General features: G+C 36.6%; 1 protein-coding gene across 2 annotated transcripts in view; it reads right to left on the reverse strand.

Annotated features, from left to right (window-relative positions):
• Positions 1 to 248: 248 nt before the first annotated feature.
• Positions 249 to 19299, reverse strand: part of LOC149794215 (colorectal mutant cancer protein-like) — an 89336-nt gene continuing 70285 nt past the window's right edge. For both annotated transcript variants that reach the window (XM_089968327.1, XM_089968326.1), the window contains exons 12-17: positions 13752 to 13938; positions 11245 to 11479; positions 8386 to 8580; positions 7005 to 7228; positions 2507 to 2609; positions 249 to 1189 (exon numbers count right to left, since the gene is read on the reverse strand). In XM_089968327.1, the coding sequence (XP_089824453.1) occupies positions 1115 to 1189; positions 2507 to 2609; positions 7005 to 7228; positions 8386 to 8580; positions 11245 to 11479; positions 13752 to 13938 (1019 nt within the window). In that variant the 3' untranslated portion in view covers positions 249 to 1114. The remainder of the gene's footprint in view (positions 1190 to 2506; positions 2610 to 7004; positions 7229 to 8385; positions 8581 to 11244; positions 11480 to 13751; positions 13939 to 19299) is intronic.

The raw sequence follows: 19299 nt of genomic DNA on the forward strand, positions 1-19299 counted from the left end.
GTGAGGTGTAACTAAATATCATCTACTGCTATTTTGAAAGAAGTATGATCTGATGCAGCCAAGGCAACAGTAATTTCAAGTAAAAAGTTTGCAAAGTAAATTTTGACCTTGTTGACCAGCTCACTTTCAGAAACTGTACTTCCAAAACTGTATGGTGGTCAATGGCATCTTGCTATACTCTCACCTTGATATATATATATATATATATATATATATATATATATATATATATATATATATTTGTCAGTGGCAATAATCTCTTCTACTGAAATACTCAAATTGACCGACACGATGTGCAATAAATTGTCATGGGATAACTGAAATGATATGATGTGCAATAAATGGATGTAGAATAAAAAAAAATTATTTCTGGCTTTTTTCTAATGTTTCTTTTCATACTTCCAAGCCAGCTGTTTGAACTCTTTTAAAAGACTAATTGTCCTTTTTGTCATTAATGCATTTTTGTTTATTGGATGACATTTCAAAATTACACAAATGCCATGACAATGCAAACATTTTGCATGAAAGACATGGACAGATTAAAATTCCTGAGGTACTCCTGTAAGGTTTCCCAGGTTATCTGGCCAATTCCACTGAATCTAAATAAACCCAGATCCAAACCAAACCAAGAAAAGCTAATATTTGGATTTGACCATAACAACCTATTTTCACACTGTTTGCATTTGTTCCATTAAATTCATAATTTAAAGGTCATTTCATTAGGACTTACAGTCTACTCAGTAGGGTTGTCAGGTCTGATATATGTATGTGAAATCTGGCAAGCTTCAAACAAATAAAAAGACTCTTCTTGTATACTAAATTCCAGCTTTTTTCCGATATGGAACCAGACAAAGTTAATATCAGAACCATTAAAAGCTTTCTGAATCAGTTGCTGAAACTTCTTGTGCAACTTTTGTAAATTAATAAAATTGATTATTACATCAAGCTGGTAAGATACAAACAATATCTGTACTACATCATGAATTCTAGAAGCCATATGAAACGGCCAAGTTGGATCTATGCAGTTTACAATTAACCCTGTCTTATGTGTGAATATAACTGGAACAACTGGAAATGTTAATAAGTATAGATGCATGGATATTTATGTTGTGTGCTACAAGGACGTCTCACTAGTTCCATGCCTTGTCCTTTCTTCTTGCTGGGACAACCTCTGTTTTAACAATCGGATCTGAAACAAATTAAAAAAACCTGCAAACTTGTCTTCTAAAATAGAAATGATTGTTATAATGATCATAGACCAGTTCAGTTCTGCCTTTTGTATGCCTCATGTCATCTTGAGTTGCAAGTAACTGATGCATCTTACAGATGCACTCTTCTACTATATTGTCATTGATGGGTCCCTACATATTTCTTTAATCTACTGTGCCTACAGTACCTGTGGAAATCTGTGGTTAGATTTTTGTAACAGCATACCACTAACAATCTGAAAGGGAAAATATGGAGAGAAAAAAAGCAGCCAGGAACCAGATGGCCACTAACTGCACATGTGCATCATGTAACTGTGATAATACAACTTCTGTGCACATTGCTTCTTTCTTATAACAGTTCCCAGAATTTTAATTCTGAAGATTATCATGAAACTAACTGTATTGCTGTCAAACTTAAAATCTTAGTTCAAAAGTGGATTGTGGTAGTATTACTATTATCATGTACACTCACTGATAAATCCAACCGTGAACTGCATAGACACTGATCTGCCTTCACATAATGTGTCAGCAGATCTTGGAACAATGCAGTTTGTTAGGAGTAATCAGCTGAAGAAAAAAATGGACACTTGCGTGCCAGTGCATTATGCAATGGCAGATTAGGATCTAAGTTGCTGGTAGTTGGACTCAACTTAATAGGTAAGTATATATGGTAATGAAAAATAAACAGAAACCAGGTTGAAAAGACAAATAAATAACTAAGGATGTTATTTTGATTTTCTATAATCTATTATAAACAATTAACGTATCCCTCCTTGAAAATTTGGTTCGTACACATCTGTTTAACTATTCACTCTGGATTAGTAAATTACAAATATAAAATTTTCAACTCAAATAGCATTCCACTGTTTAAAAACTTGGCAGATGATAAAAGTGTCAATAGCATATTTGAATTTTTAAAGGTACAAAACATTCTCAGGTATGGAAAAATTACATTGTCCATGAAAATAATGGAAACAAATTTTCTCAAACCAGCTAAAAACAATGAATGATCAGTTGTAATGAACTAATCATTGATCTTTAAATTTCAACTGGTTGAACATCTTTCATTTATCAACACATACCATAACTATGTTTACTGACAAGATGAAATTGACTTTTATTTAATAACCAATATCACTCATTTGAAAATCGAAATTAAAATTTGCAGACAGACTTCTGAGCGAAGTTATTTAACAGAAAGAAAACAGTTTCCTCAGCAGACGATGGCTGGACAACTGGTCTAACAAAAAAGTCCATTACTACAAAAGTTTCTCTCAATAATCTATATTGTTACTTACCTGTGTTTCATATCTCTCTGTTAATGACTGCATCTGTGACTCAAGTTTCTTCAATTTGCTCTGGTACTTCTTCTTGGCCTTGTCAAATGCTGAGATTAATGCACTGAAATGTATGCAAGGTACAGTCAAAAGTCTAAATTTCTCCAACAACTAATGCATTATGCAGTAAATGAATTGACACCGGTTGCAGACCAAATTCATTGGCTCAATGTTGGGCCAGTATCATCTGTTTCAAACAATAATTGTTAAGGATTTCAAGACTGAAAATACACACTCTAATTTACTACTTTAATGTTGACCGTTTAAACTGACATGACAATGTTTTACACTTATTACTTTACTTCAACACAGCCCATATCTGCAGGAATGTGTGTAAACTGTATCATTGCATATCTCAGGAGTCTATTATAGCTACATTTCAACATGACTGTAACATCTGTATGCCATTCAAAAATAGAAGGGATGTAACTCTTACAAATTAACTCTCTTGTTCCCCCAAGCTGGTCAATTGTTTACTAGTTTAAGCTTCACTGAAACATGTAACAAGATGATCACATTTGTGAGAAAGTGGAGGAGGATTGGGGAACTAATAGTAATCAAATAAGTACATTTTGAGAGAAAAAATACATTGCCCAAAACCAAATTAACATTAGAAGAATAGGTAAGAGAAGGAAATGGTTGGCCATCCAACCTCTACCCATGTTGTCTACTGAAAAAATGAACTCCTCCTGAGGTGAAGCTACCACAACTAAAGATTTTGTGTTGATACATAGGCCAGGATAATCCAAGCTGGAACCTGCATCTAGCTTCAGCCTTACATTCAAATGTTTCCCAGGTGAATCCAGTGAAAGTTGCAGGTCCCACAAGGTTGTGCCATCATGAATGGAACATGATAACCGTCTGGAAAGGTAACAGTGGTATGACAAGATGTAGCCCTTTACTTTACAAGGTCATGTCACACAAATAAAACTGGAGAAAGCAGACTAAGCTTGCCAGTCAAACAACTGCACTATACCTTAAATTGAGACTAGATGTTTAAATGCCAGGCTCATGAAAGTCACTCATATCTGAGAGCTGAAATCTTCATGAGTTGCACTTGGTCCTGTGAGAGTTCAAAGTACACCAATCTAATGATCTTCTTTAGCTATATAGCCAGTGCTTGTGTTGCCTTCCTGCTGGTAGAAAGAGCTTTTGATGGCAGCTGTGGACAATCTCCATGCATCTCAGATCACAACTGAGGGAGCATACTTGGACCAGCAGCTTTGCCTCTCTCAATGGGTTAATCAAGGATAGAGAGAGAGGGGGCAGTTATTTTGTTGGCTGCCTATTGATGGTAACCGGCTTTTGGAAATGAAACCAAACTGTGTCATTAGTACATTGGAATGGAGCTTCATGTTGACTGGATCCATGGCCAGTGCATTCAGCTAACTCTCCTTGTAAACTTAAGCTAGTGCAATCAGGAACCAAGTTTTGTATGATAACTGCTTCAGCGAGATGAAAGACAAAAAGGGCTCAAACTTGTACAACTTGAGCCACATCAAAACACAAGGAGAAGATCCATTTTAGGTAGCAAGGTGAATGAGCATGGGCTGGATACATCAGAATTGGACAAAAAGCTAGAAAGATCCTGGTTGTGGCCAATATCACCTTCCATGAATATGGAACAGTAGCCCTTGATTGTAATAGAGTCTAGGTTACAAAAAGGAAAGGAAAGAAGCTAGCCAGTTTGTAAATGAAGACTGAGAGTGGTGTTGTGTCATTAATGTGACACCAGTCAGCAAAAAGACACCATTCAAACTCGTATGCTTTCAAAAATGTAGGGATCTCTAGCACTCCATATCCTCTCCCGAATCAAAGTACACAACTTCTTTTCATGCCAGGCATCCCTGACAAGAGCCAATCATAAGGAGTTTCTAATGACTTGGAATACCATAAGCCTGCACTGCTAGATAGCATGGGGTTCCTATTATTTGCCTGGGTATGTCTATTAATAGATCAAGAAGATTAATGATCCAGGAAAGGAATGATCAGAACTAGTTTGAAAGCCCTGCCCCTCATTTTCTGAATCAGTGTAAGCACTGAAACTGTGGGGGATAATTCAATTACAGTTGATAGCACACGGACAATAATGACTGCTAACAAAAACAAATTCACTGGGAAAAATGCAAATGTTGTATACAACTGGTATATCAAAGGTTTTACATACTACACCACTGAAAATAAATGACGGATGGTCAAAATTGATTATCAATTGAAACAGATACTTCAGAGATGCTGTTCACATTTATGATACAGGTGGACAACTAATGGGAATAAGGGCGATTAATTTGTAAGAGCTACTTCCCTTTATTAATTTTGTACACACACGCATGCATGCACACACACACACAGAGTCATACCTGATAGCATTTGCATACCCATGGGAAGAAGCAAAACTTGCCTATGTACACAGGAAACCTCTGTACACAGGTTAAACTGGTCAAAATTGGATTCTGAACAAATACCATATACTGAATATCATTATTGTGATGATGATGATGATGATGATGATTATGTTTACATTATCAAGATTTTTATTTGCATTATTAAAAAAAATCATAAAATATGTGTATATGATGTTCTCTCTCAAAAAGATTATTGTGTCCTGCTCACTTTAACCCAATCTAAAAATAAAATCACCAGTGACTTAAAATAATCACTGATCTAAGTTTGTTTTCTGCACAATGACAAAACAATAATTTGACTACAGATTGAGAGTCTCTACATATGGCTGTAAGACCAAAGACTGACTCTTTCCACAGCAAGCTTGTATAAGTTTTACTTCAGAGCAGCTGATCACGCTTTAAAAATAATATCAAAATTAGTCAGTTGCTTAATTTGCTTACATCAAAAGACAGTCAGCTTATGTGAGAAGCCTGTGACCCAAGAATCAAAACTCTGCCTGCCTTTTCAGATAAAATGTAAATACTGAATTACACCATACCCTAATAATCAATCATTAAACTTGTATCTCTTCTCAAACTTTTTACTTTAGAGATAGCTTTAATTCATAGGCAAACTGTGCCTGTCACAAATGGTGACTTCCGTTTCTGTTGCAATAATATGATTATTTTTCCCACCATCCAGCAAATTGCTTTGACACACAATAATAAAGATAACTCACTTTTGAACCTAACATGTTGACACCTTTGAGTTACAAAACTAACGTGACTGGAGAACAATGAATACAAGTGAGATAAGAAATGTTTGCACATTGATTCATTTAATATTCTTTCATCCAAACAAAATCTTCCTCATAAAGCAAACATTTTGTTTGCACAGATGCAGATCCCTCTGAATCACATCCCAACAGATCCACAGTCATAGCGACTGCTTAAGGCATGAAGAAACCATTGTTTGGTTAGGAAACATCACGCCAATAACCATGGAAAGTAGGTCACCATTACATACAGAACATATTTATAAACGAAATTTGCGTGGGGCACATTACAATGGTCATTTGGAATAAGTGGCAATTAAAGGTGTGCATGTGAGTGATTGCATGCATGTGTGTTTATAAAAAGACATTTTCTCATGAAATTTGCCATGAGGAAAATGCAATAGCCATTTTCTTGAGCATAGCTGGTGCCCAAACACCTACTTTCAATGTAATCTCACTACAAACTATATATTTAATGCAGTCATTGTCAAAGACACTCAGGGCTTGGGATTCTGCATTGAAAATTACCCCAACAGCAAATACATTTCTACTTAATTAGTAATGGCATTGATATAAAATACACTTCAAAGACTATATTGGGTGTGTGTTATGTTGAACTACTATAAATGATAATGCTTAAAACAGTGTTTGTAGTGCAAATCATAATCAGAAATTTTGTGGATTTGTTGGCAGTGTGATGCTAGACCTGTCTTCTTATAACCAACATGATATGGAGGATAACTAGTCTACCTGACCAATCCATGACCTTTGACTATTCCCGTACAATACATTTAACTCACAATCAGTTCAAAATTATGACTCAATTATGTATTTTTTTTTCTGTCATCAAGCAGATGCAAAAACTGTTCTATTTATTCTGACTTTGATCAATGTTTGTGAAATTAAAAGTCTTTTCTATGTTGGCAACAAAACTATTCTTTCTCCCAATTATTGTGATACCTTTGCCCCCTCCCTGAGACATTCATACACACAGAAATTTCCTTCATTTTCGCTTTACCATGGTTCAGCTCAGAGGAGGCTGGCAGTTTTCCTACTACTATGTTATAGCAGGGATTGCCTGTATATTGTACATACAAGTCTATCCTAGCAGTACTCAAGTACTTTCCTCCCTGTGTGCACATTTTCAAAAATTTGTATCTTTCCATCCCCATGTTGATTTTCCAGAATTCTGTCAATATAATTTAGAATGTGGAAATTTCATTAAAAACTGATAATAACTCTGCAAAATTGAGAATGACCAACATCTGTTTTTTAAATCAGATGGTCTTTTAACTTTACCTGTTTGCTCGTTTCAAATCATTTACAAATTCTGCAGACTGCTGATGTCTGATTTCTGAGTTTCTGGAGAGTTTCTCAAGGGCTGAAACCAACTCTTGCACTCGTAATTTGAGTCGTTTCTCCCTCTTCAAAGCTTCAGTAAGTTCCCTTGCAAGGTCTGTGGAGTCATGTGACCTGATTTCACTCAGTGATAAAGATCCTGTAGAAGTATCACTGTCTTCATCCTGAGAGAGAGAGAGAAAAAAAAAATGTATTGCTTCACCCAAAACAAATTTTATCCCAATAACCCTGACAGCTTACCTTTTGACTAACTGGCCTATCATCACAGCTGATGTAGTACCATAACCTCACTGTCACCATCTATAACATCAAAATTTTCTTTTAAAAACAATTTGAGATTATTTTAGAACATTACTAAATAAATCTAATAAAAAGTGGATAAAATACTTACTTAAGTTAATATACTCCATCTGTGTTTTCAGAGTACAATATGTTCTAAACCGAACTACAAAACTAATTCAAATAACACAAAAAAACTCTACATGTACATATAAACTAGCCCATAAAAATTCATCTCTCCAGGACAATTGTTTTTTTTTTTAATATAGTATTTGGGCTAATAAGGTTGCAATACAAAAAGTTTTGGGTTCTCAGTTTTGCACAAAAATACAATTAAAACATGCAAAATTCACTAAAATGGCACATTAATCTGATCACATTATCCATTTAACTGTATTAAAAAAAATGCTTACAAGTTTAATTTGTATTAAGCAGTCTTGATAAACAATTACTAACATGTTGGCCTTGGATGAATGGACATATCAATACAGGTATAGAGAAATAGGGATAAATGAACAGGATTAAATAAAAATGCATCACTTGACATTTGTTGGGGCATTAAAAGGTAAATGTTCATAACAACTTTGAGAAGTCACATGATAAAAGCTGCCTTGGATTCAAGAAATCACATACACTTGTTAACAATGCATACATTGAAAATTTTGCAGAATTTGATTTAAATCAGGATGGTTTTAGCTGGTTAGATGCACCTGACTTATGAAGTCAGACATACTCAAACATCAACACTATGTGCTGCTTCAGTACTGGATTTGTGTGTTGTAAAAAGCTCCTTTGGTAAATATCTGGTAATTTTTTTATCTCGTAACTTATTTTGTAAGAATGACTAAAAAATCCAGTTTGCTGTGTAAATATATGCTGGATCTCTCAGAAAATGTACAGAACTTTTGTACATAGCAAAACATGCATATTCCTATGAAATGTTCGATGTTTTCATGACGTGTATTGCCTACAGCCAGGCCATTATGTCTCAAACTGATGAAAATGCAAAATTGTTTGAGTTTTGCGAATATGTCTTTACTACCTTGAACGAAGAAGACCTTGTCCCCGTAGCACTCTGCTGTTGTGGCTGTTGCTGTTCTGACACTTCACACTTAAGGTGCTCAATCTGAACAAGATATGCTTGTTCTTGCGACTCCATGCCACTCAGACGCAATTCTAATGCCCTCTTTTCCTTCTCAAGCAGATAATTCTGTGCCTTCAGCTCTGCCTTTTCTTCCTGAAATAGTTTTGAGAAAATCTTAACCACATGGACCTAACTCGGATGGCTTAAACGTAATGCATTGAAAGAATGAAAGGTAGCCCTGCCAAGCTCAATAGGTTTCCCCTGGATTTTTGGTTTCCCTTACCCCAAAGATCATGTTATGGGAGCATGTAAGCTGTATGGAGTATTAAACTTTAGTTGTGAAATTTCCTGTATAAAAGCCATATGAAATAAAGAACAAACCTAAAGCCAACTTTCATTCATTTAATTGTTTGGTGTAATGATTCAAGTGAGGTAACCTTTTGCAAATATGAAGATACAATTTGGAAAATTTATCAAAAGGAACTCCAACAAGAAAAAACTGTCCAACAACTATAAGGTAGTCTGTAAAAGATGTACTCATGGACTATGTATGTATAGTCTGTAAGAGATGTACTCATGGACTATGTATGTATAGTCTGTAAGAAACGTACTCATGGACTATGTATGTATATTCTGTGAGAGATGTACTCATGGACTATGTAAGTATGGTCTGTAAGAGATGTAATCATGGACTATGTATGTAGAGTCTGTAAGAGATGTACTCATGGACTATGTATGTATAATCTGTAATAAATATATTCATGGACTATGTACATGTAGTCTGTAAGAAATGTACTCATGGACTATGTATGTATAGTCTGTAAGAAATGTACTCATAGACTATGTATGTATATTCTGTGAGAGATGTACTCATGGACTATGTATGTATAGTCTGCAAGAAATGTACTCATGACTATGTATACATAGTCTGCAAGAAATGTACTCATAGACTATGTATGTATAGTCTGTAAGAAATGTACTCATAGACTATGTATGTATATTCTGTGAGAGATGTACTCATGGACTATGTATGTATATTCTGTGAGAGATGTACTCATGAACTATGTATGTATAGTCTGCAAGGAATGTACTCATAGACTATGTATGTATAGTCTGCAAGAGATGTACTCATGGACTATGTATAGTCTGTGAGAGATGCACTCATGGACTATGTAAGTATAGTCTGTAAGAGATGTACTCATGGACTATGTATGTATAGTCTGTAAGAAATATATTCATGGACTATGTACATATAGTCTGTAAGAAATGTACTCATGGACTATGTATGTATAGTCTGCAAGAAATGTACTCATGGATTATGCATGAATAGTCTGTAAGAGATGTACTCATGGACTATGTATGAATAAACTCATGGACTATGTATGTATAGTCTGTAAGAGATGTACTCATGGACTATGTATGTATAGTCTGTTAGAGATGTACTCATGGACTATGTATGTATAGTCTGTAAGAGATGTACTCATGGACTATGTATGTATAGTCTGTAAGAAATATATTCATGGACTATGTATGTATAGTCTGTAAGAGATGCACTCATGGACTATGTATGTATAGTCTGTAAGAAATATATTCATGGACTATGTATGTATAGTCTGTAAGAGATGTACTCATGGACTATGTATGTATAGTCTGTAAGAAATGTACTCATGGACTATGTATGTATAGTCTGTAAGAGATGCACTCATGGACTATGTATGTATAGTCTGTAAGAAATATATTCATGGACTATGTACATATAGTCTGTAAGAAATGTACTCATGGACTATGTATGTATAGTCTGCAAGAAATGTACTCATTGACTGTGTATGTATATTCTGTGAGAGATGTACTCATGGACTATGTATGTATAGTCTGCAAGGAATGTACTCATAGACTATGTATGTATAGTCTGTGAGATATGTAGTCATGGACTATGTTAAGTATAGTCTGTAAGAGATGTATACTCATGGACTATGTAAGTATAGTCTGTAAGAGATGTACTCATGGACTATGTAAGTATAGTCTGTAAGAGATGTATACTCATGGACTATGTAAGTATAGTCTGTAAGAAATGTACTCATGGACTATGTAAGTATAGTCTGTAAGAGATGTATACTCATGGACTATGTAAGTATAGTCTGTAAGAAATGTACTCATGGACTATGTAAGTATAGTCTGTAAGAGATGTATACTCATGGACTATGTAAGTATAGTCTGTAAGAAATGTACTCATGGACTATGTAAGTATAGTCTGTAAGAGATGTATACTCATGGACTATGTAAGTATAGTCTGTAAGAAATGTACTCATGGACTATGTAAGTATAGTCTGTAAGAGATGTATACTCATGGACTATGTAAGTATAGTCTGTAAGAGATGTATGCTCATGGACTATGTATGTATAGTCTGTAAGAGATGTATACTCATGGACTTTGTATGTATAGTCTGTAAGAGATGTATACTCATGGACTATGTATGTATAGTCTGTAAGAGATGTATACTCATGGACTATGTATGTATAGTCTGTAAGAGATGTACTCATGGGTTATGTACATAAGTACACTACCATGAATATGCAACCAAATAGTGTTTTTCTTTTACAACAAGCAAAACTTATAAAAAAGAATTAATGCTGTCAAGAAGTCTTATGAGTTTTTCTCTAGATCATGAGGTAAGGAATATAAAATGATAATTCAAATGTCCAGTAAATATTTTCTGATATCTAGTTTCTTGATAGATGTGACTAATTTTCAGTGATTCTGGGCAACGTAATAAGTGGAATTCAACATATCTAAAATTTGTCCATGTCTGAATTTACCTTCATGGCCATCAGCTCCTGCATGATGACAGCATTTTCCAGGTCCAGCCTCTGAGCATCAGGATTTTTACAGGGCATATCGCTGATTGGGTCAACAAAGGCACTCTCCAATTCCATGACTGTCATCTTCACTGCTGCACGATCTGCCTTCAACTGATGGATGTAGTCTCGCAGTCGCTTCTCATCTGGCTTTGTGAAATCCATATCACCAGAACTAACACTGGAACTAAATGTGCTGCAAAACCATAACATATAAAAGTTAGAGAAGCTTCTTCTTTAAACAATTGTTAGTTTTTTTATACTAGATTAACACACTTCTGGCAGGTAACATCATTTAGTTTACTATTGTTCAACTTGTTCAAACATTTTCAACTGCACAACCTCATCGTCTGTTCCCACTCCCATGTAAAATACCCCAGGTCCAATCTTGAATACGTACAAGCATTTCATGTTGAGTAAATGTATATTGGTGATATGGTGATGTTATTTCCAAGATGCGACCATAAGACAACTTTCCCACTCCTGTGAGATGCTTCAGGAAACTAATTTAAACATCCTTACATGTCACACTTGTCCTAAGGGATTATACTTGTGAACTTAAAGACCCATCTGTAAAACTTATATTATTTACAACACATCTTATCATATAATACATTTAGGCAAATGTATTCCCATCCTCAGGCTTTTGAAAATTCATAAATTCTTGTGCACATCTGCAATCCACCAGAATCATATCATGAGGTTTATGTCTCTATCCTGAACAAAGTAGTATTAGTAACACTACACATTCAGTGTAGGAGTTACATGACATTACACATTCAGTGTAGAAGTGACATGACAATACACATTCAGTGTAGGAGTTACATGACAATACACATTCAGTGTAGGAGTTACATGACAATACACATTCAGTGTAGGAGTTACATGACATTAAACTTTCAGTGTAGTAACTACATGACATTACACTTTTAGTGTAGGAACTACATGCCATTATACAAGCAATGGAACAAGAATTACATGACATTACACTTTTAGTGTAGGAATTACATGACATTACACATGTAGTGAAGGAGTTACACTGGCAGTATCATTTATTCCCTGTATTTCTTAAAAAAGCAATTTTAAATGTGTAGGGATAATAAAAAGTGCTTACATGATATTTACAATAAATCTGTCCTTATATTTAATAGGTACACCAAAATGGCATTGTTTTTAATCAGCTAATAAAATGGAAATAAGAGAATAAATGCTGTAGACATGGATTTGAAAGAGCTGATTTGAAGTTGGCAGCACCAATGGAGAAACTGACAAACCAGCATACACAAGTCGGGTTAATGGGTGCCCCCATCTTAGGAAGCAAGTCACCACAAAGGAATTGTCTGACATACTCAGAACTGGGTTCCCATAGTTCGGTCCTTCCAGAACTGAAATGTATATATGACAGTCTTCATTTCAAGGATATTGATGTGATGGGGCCATTCCCCTGCTCCCCATTTGCCACTGGCCATATCAAGGTTTAGCAGCCACTGGGCTCTGAACGATACATACTGCCATCTGTACATGCGGTTGGGCCTTCTCAAGAGGAATTCCTGTCATAAGCCAACTATGGCTATGCAACCAACAATGGAACGATCACACCTCATTCATGATACTGACATTTTGGTTGAGTGGACTGGAAAAGGGCATCATTGAACTAGCAAAGTTAATTTTAATGTGTGCATATAAAGATGATCCAGCAGGATCAACTCCGCTGCCACACTGAATAACATAAGGATTTGCAAGAGCTCTGTCAATAAAATCCATGTCCTGCTCAGAATGATCTCTGTTGTTATTGTTCATGTTGTTATGGGGTTTAATGCCATTTTCCAGCACACGATAGGCTATGCATGGCAGCCAGTATTAATGGTGGAGGAAGAACCTGGGAAAAACCACCGACCCATGAGAAGCTACTGGCAAGCTTTCTCACATACCCGCATTAGCCGAATCCTAGACTCGAACCCACGCAGACAGAGGTGAGATGGCAGTGATCCGTAATGGAGAGCACTTTAGACCACTCAGCCACTTGACCCCCCCCCCCCCCCCCCGAAAGGTCTCTACAAGATCAATAATCCGTATGATGTGGACATGAGGGAGACAAACAAGTTTGAACTGATGAACACTCTTTGATTAGCTGCTGTTCCCAACCATTTATTTTCACTCATGTATGTTTTGCATAAGAAAACACAGCTTGACTGGCTAACAGACACCTTCTGCATCAGTGTCTGTTTACAATGCGATGTTTAATGATATCCTTTAAAGCTTACAACAGAATTTTGACTTGAATGATTGCTACAAATACATGTAGATAAATTTTGAGATAGCAAAGAATGTATTTGCAGTTTACAAAGTTCAACAATGATGGCATCTAATGGTAAAAGTGATCAATAATGCATTTTACCTGCTGAGTTGGACTAGTTATATGTTAATGCAGGCAAGAAAATAAAATCAAAACAAATCACTGTTCCTACCTTGCTGTCCTACTTGTATTTGAGGACACATCTTCCCAAGGCATCTGGGTTGAACAGCTTCCAGAAAGACCATAATTTCTGTCCAATTTATGTAGTAGATGTTTGGCCACATTCTCAGCTGTCCTGCGAGAGTGGTGTGCCCTTTGTAGAATGGAAGTAATCTCCCCTGAATCTTCAATTCTGTCTCCTTCAATTTAATTAAACAGAAAGACATGTTTAAGATCTTCTTTAACTTTTAATAAGCAATAAAATAATTATTAAACAAGGTGTCTTGCTTATAAATCCAAATTCCTTTGCCATACAGGAGCACATTTGGAGCAGCTAAAGACAGTTCCGTTTACACATATATGGTACCTGGGGAAAACAATACATGCCAGGGTATTCTGATTACTTAACGAGTTCATATGAAAATGATACAGAATTCTAAATTGCATATATGGATGACTACTCCACATTCAAAGTGCCTTCCCTTGGTCCAAGGTATATTTTACTAGAACAGCCATTACAGTATACAGTCCATAATATTCTCGGTGTAATGAAAGATTGCTGAAAATAATCAGTCAATCTGGAATCATGCATTACAATTTGAACCCACCTATCTACCTTTGATATGGCTGAGTTATTTTCCTTTGTGATGCACTCACATACCAAGTTTGAATAGTGTTTGTGAAACAAGGTTTAACATTAATGGTCCAATGAAGAAACAAATGAATGTACAAATGAAGGAACACACATGAAAGGGAAAAAAAAATGCACGGCCCTTACTTGTTACCTCTATGTAATGAACTCTGGGTTAGACTGGGTGCAAAACATTATTGCTTTTTCTTGAATTAAGCTGTCAAAAATAAAATCTAAAATATAATTTAAATGGTAGTAATAACATCATTATGAAGGAAAATGAATAAGCCAACAAGAAATTTGAAATGTACTATGGAGGGGGAGGGAAACATACTGTATTTATAAAATTGTTATCTGCTATTGATTGCATTGCTCTATCTTTTCCAGGCTCTAGACCAAGGAAATTATTCTCTCCTCCGATTACTAATTGTAGGTCTACGATGAAAAACATGATCCCAGTCTGATATATTAGTCCATTTTCAACAGCTGGTATATTGTCCTTCTCTGACTCAAATCAAGACTGAAGGACATTAGAGCAGCGAGGAGGAGGAGAATTGTACAATAACTGCTGTTAAGTATTACAAAATTAAAATTACATTTATCCAACAAAAACTACATTTTACAATAAAAACAGTAATACGAAATCTGTTACTACTGAATTTCTGAATCTGTCAGCCTGATGGGAGGCCTACAATATACCGTGAAGTCTGACTTCACAAGTTCTTGGACTTACATAAATACTGTCACAATGATGCACCAGTGAATGAAGGTAAATAATAAGAATGTGGAGCAAGAACTTTAGAAGGTGGATTTCATGACATCATCCAAAGATGAATGATTAAAAAGGGTCCAACATTCAGCTAAAGCCCTGACCTCATTAGGCCAATTTTCATGAAAGAAAGACTGACATATTCTTTTAATAGTCCAAACAAACCAACACGATATGGTGGCTAAAAAAATATCACAAGTTCCTTTTAAATGGAGAAAAAGAGAATTTTTTATGCTTCTTCTTTTCCATTTTGATTTAGAAAGACAGAACTGTAAAACTCAAACTGGGCCAAAAGGTCTATTTGATCATCTCCTGCAGAGATATGATTGAGGATGGTGACTTCAAATAGGAACAGGAACTACTGAAGGTAGCTGATTGTTAGCCAGAAACCCCATTTGACCAAAAAAAGGGAGACCAAATCAATGTTAAGATTAAAATGTAGCATTCCTTTTCTACTGACAAAGCATATATCTCATTCCTTTTTTTAATATGGCTAGGATGAGGTGAAAGACTTTAAAGATTCTCAAAGCTTCATCAGGAGGTTTAGATAGAGACCAAAGAATCAAAGAATACATGAAAGATTCTATCTCATCATTGACAAGTGAGAGGTGAGAGGCTGGTCTCTGGAGCTCAAAGTAACAGATCAGTTCTTAACGATGTGGTTCTGATGCTGTTGTGGAGCCCAAAGAGAAGATAAGATTTTTTAAAGAGGACTGCTCTATAGACCTTAATAGTGAATACTATTAAAACAAATTTTCCTTGACAGGAAAAAGATGAAAATCTGCAACTGCAGTTAAAGGAGATCAGATAGGATCAAGGTATTTTCTACTGCACTAATTACAGAAATTTCTACAGTTGGTTTTGGCAATTTTAGAGACTGACTGTCTCTTAACCTAACTGATGCATTCACCAACATTACTCAGAAACTGGTCCTGACAGATAAATTGTTTGACATTTACTCAAAAACTGGTCCTGACAGATAGATTGTTTGACATTTACTCAAAAACTGGTCCTGACAGAGATTGCTTGACATGAGCCAGGCATGAAGATTGAGGATTTTAAGAGTGCTGTGCGCAAGGGACCCGTGTTGCTGTGACAGCAGATCCCTCCTCAGCAGTAAGTCTCTGGAATTGTTGGCCAACAGGGTGAAATCAATGAACCACAGTCTCAAAGGCCGGGGGCGGGGGGGTGCTATGAAGATCAGCTGAGTCTTGGTAGTCTTGACTCCATGAAGAATCTGAGGGATTATTATGAAAGGTGGGAGTGTGAAGGTGTACAAGTAAATCCTACTTCAGACAGGAGATTCTGAAAGCACATGTCCTCTGGTCTAGCAGTGATGAAACATAACATGTGAGCTTGCTGTTCAGCTTCAGTTTCATTGCAAATGAAATCTACCTTTGCCAACCCATACAGATGAGAAAATGTCTCTTCTACCAACTGGTGAAGAGACCAATCTGTGAAGACTGCTTGCCCTTGCCTGGACAAGCCATCTGCTAGAACATTCCTCTTGCCCACAATGTTACTGACTCTAAAAGTAATCTCCTCTGAAGCTATGCAACAGTGGAGGTTCCAAACTTTCAAGCCAAGAAAAGGGGCATGAGAGCTCTCTTGGCATCTTTAACTACAATATGACAGATGCAGTCTTTTAAGTGCTAGAGAAACTGCCTGCATTTCTAGATTATTGATGTGTATTGATGTGTGATTGAGATCACTAGCCTGCAGAACAACTCCGTTTAGAGTCTGGGTGAGACCCCTCCCCAAGTCTGAATCTGCTGTGTCATTTGTAAATGAAGGCATGAGGGTCCAGAGTGCAAATCACAACTCTTGCCAGAAACCTGACCTGATTTTCCAATTAACTCTAATAGTGATGATATTTATATCCCAAGGAGGTCTAAACTTACTGAGGGTCATTTTGAGGTCTCTGGTGCACTTGAATCAAGAATGTAAGGGGCTGCATATAAATCTTTTCTCTGGACATCCAATACCAGGTTCAGAATCCCCATAAGAGAGAGGTAGAGATGATATATTCTTGTTCATTCTAGCTATGTTAACAAGAATCTGTGAAATTCTGTCAGGCAGAATACTGATTGTTCCTTCCAAAGGTGATAAATTCATCCCCAGGTAAATGAAATTAAAAGACAGCACAAAATCACACTCCTGAATGGGGATTAGCTAGCCCTAGTCTAGTGGCTGTCGCCCAATGGATGGATATGGATCCTTCAGGAGGGCAAATATGAGGATGTTATGCAGCAACCCACTGCTTAAGTACTTGAGGATGGGAACCTCAAAGGACCTTAAAGAAGCTGCATTTACATTCACCACCCTGGTGAAGGATCTGGGAGTGGAAACTAGGCTCCAAGGAAGAGCCTGAACTTGAAAGACATACCTTTCTAAACAAAACTGCAGAAATTTCTTGCTGGCTGGGAAGACAGCCATCTAAAGATATTGGAGAACAATAAAGACTGCTCAGTCATTTGGCCAGTTGATATTCCTATCTGAGATGGTTGTCTCCACCTTGAACTGTTCTTCCAGAAGGAATTTGTTCAAAGGGGAAAGAACAACATGTCAAAACTTTCATCCTCTATTTGATACTAAGAAAATCTTGGAATCAAATCCCAGATTTCTTATCTTATTCACCCTCTTTACTGCACTCTTCCTTAGAAAGGATTAAGCCTCTTACTGCGGAGATACCAGATGGAGGTTAGTGGAACCAAATGAAGGTCCTTAGAAGAGGTGGAGGATCCCCAGAACTAAAGCTGGTAATCCTTCCTTATTGTGGAAAGGGCCCACATATTATCTGAGGGATCCGTGAAAGATTCTGGAGAAAAAAAGACTTAATCTGGCACCTACCAGGTCATTGAGAAGAGGAACCCTGCAGATGAGTTTTACTCCCAAGGGGCAATTGCCTCCCTCTTTATTTTCCAAAGGAAAAGGGTCTATAGACTCCCCTGGACCCTCCACATCAGAACTGAGAATGATGCATGGAAAATATTATGTTTTTTACTGTGAATTATTATAATCTTGATTGTTTCCCTGTTTAAGCTTCTTAGAAAGAGAAGCTGTGGACCTACAAGAAAAGGGTGTTTCCTTACAGGTTTAGTCATGCTTGGTACCAAAGCTGGGGATATGTGTGACTGATCCCTTAGATCCCGTGAGGCTATTATAGGGAATTTCCCTCTGAATCAGCAACAAGATGGGCAGCCATAAAGGTTTATGCTGTGATCTAGCAAAGCCTTTAATGTCTTCAAAGCTTTTGTCAGGTGAAGCAGCTCAGATGAGATCAAAACAGACATTAGTGTGGATATCTCTGTGCCTTGGCCACAGTATCTAACAGTCTCTCCAAAGCCACAAAAACAGATTTATCTTTCAGCAGGCTGGAGGAGGCCACCAAAAAGGTCAACTTGAAAAATATTACAACTAATATTCGTGCCTTCAGCTCTCTACACTGAGTGCGGAAGCAATAGCATAAGATGGGCTGTGCCTCAGAAAGCCTCTACAGACTGGTCTAGGTCTACTTGCACAAGATTTGTTGTCTGGGACTGGTGACATCCCTATCCCAGGAAGTGCAGAAGGTCTCTCCCCAAGAGATCTCCCCATTATGGAAGCAGGTAACTTGCTCAATCTAGACACCTTTCTCACTGAATTATGACACTCTGGTACATTAGGAAGTGTCGTTATTGAAGTAGGCAACTTATGTATACTGGAAAGTGTCATAGACCCCTTCAAGGAATGGGGAGGATCCTCTTAAGATGAAGAGGAAACAACATGACCCTTTTTCCTGGCCCTATAGACCCAGCAGCTTTCCACCAAGCCCCAAACCTTGTCAGATCATAAAGAGCAAACGGGGTAACCATCCATTTGTACAATGATGTACATGCAAGACAGATAATGTGAGTATCCCATGCTGCCTTTTTATGCCCATATTCTCCAATACTTTGAGACATTTTTGAATGCTTAAAGGGAGAATATAAATACAACAATGAATTGGAACAAGAAAAGGACAGGAGATAGGAAATATAGAAATACAACAATAAACTGGAACAAGAAAGTAGAAGATACTTACCCTGACACAGATTACTATTAGACTTATGAAACACGATAAATACTGCTTCACTTTATATGTACTCTAAATTCTCAAATCATTCAAACTAGGCACAAATA

The sequence above is a fragment of the Sinohyriopsis cumingii genome, chromosome 8, assembly GCF_028554795.1.
Source record: "Sinohyriopsis cumingii isolate HCF-2022 chromosome 8, ASM2855479v2, whole genome shotgun sequence".
Taxonomy (NCBI): domain Eukaryota; kingdom Metazoa; phylum Mollusca; class Bivalvia; order Unionida; family Unionidae; genus Sinohyriopsis; species Sinohyriopsis cumingii.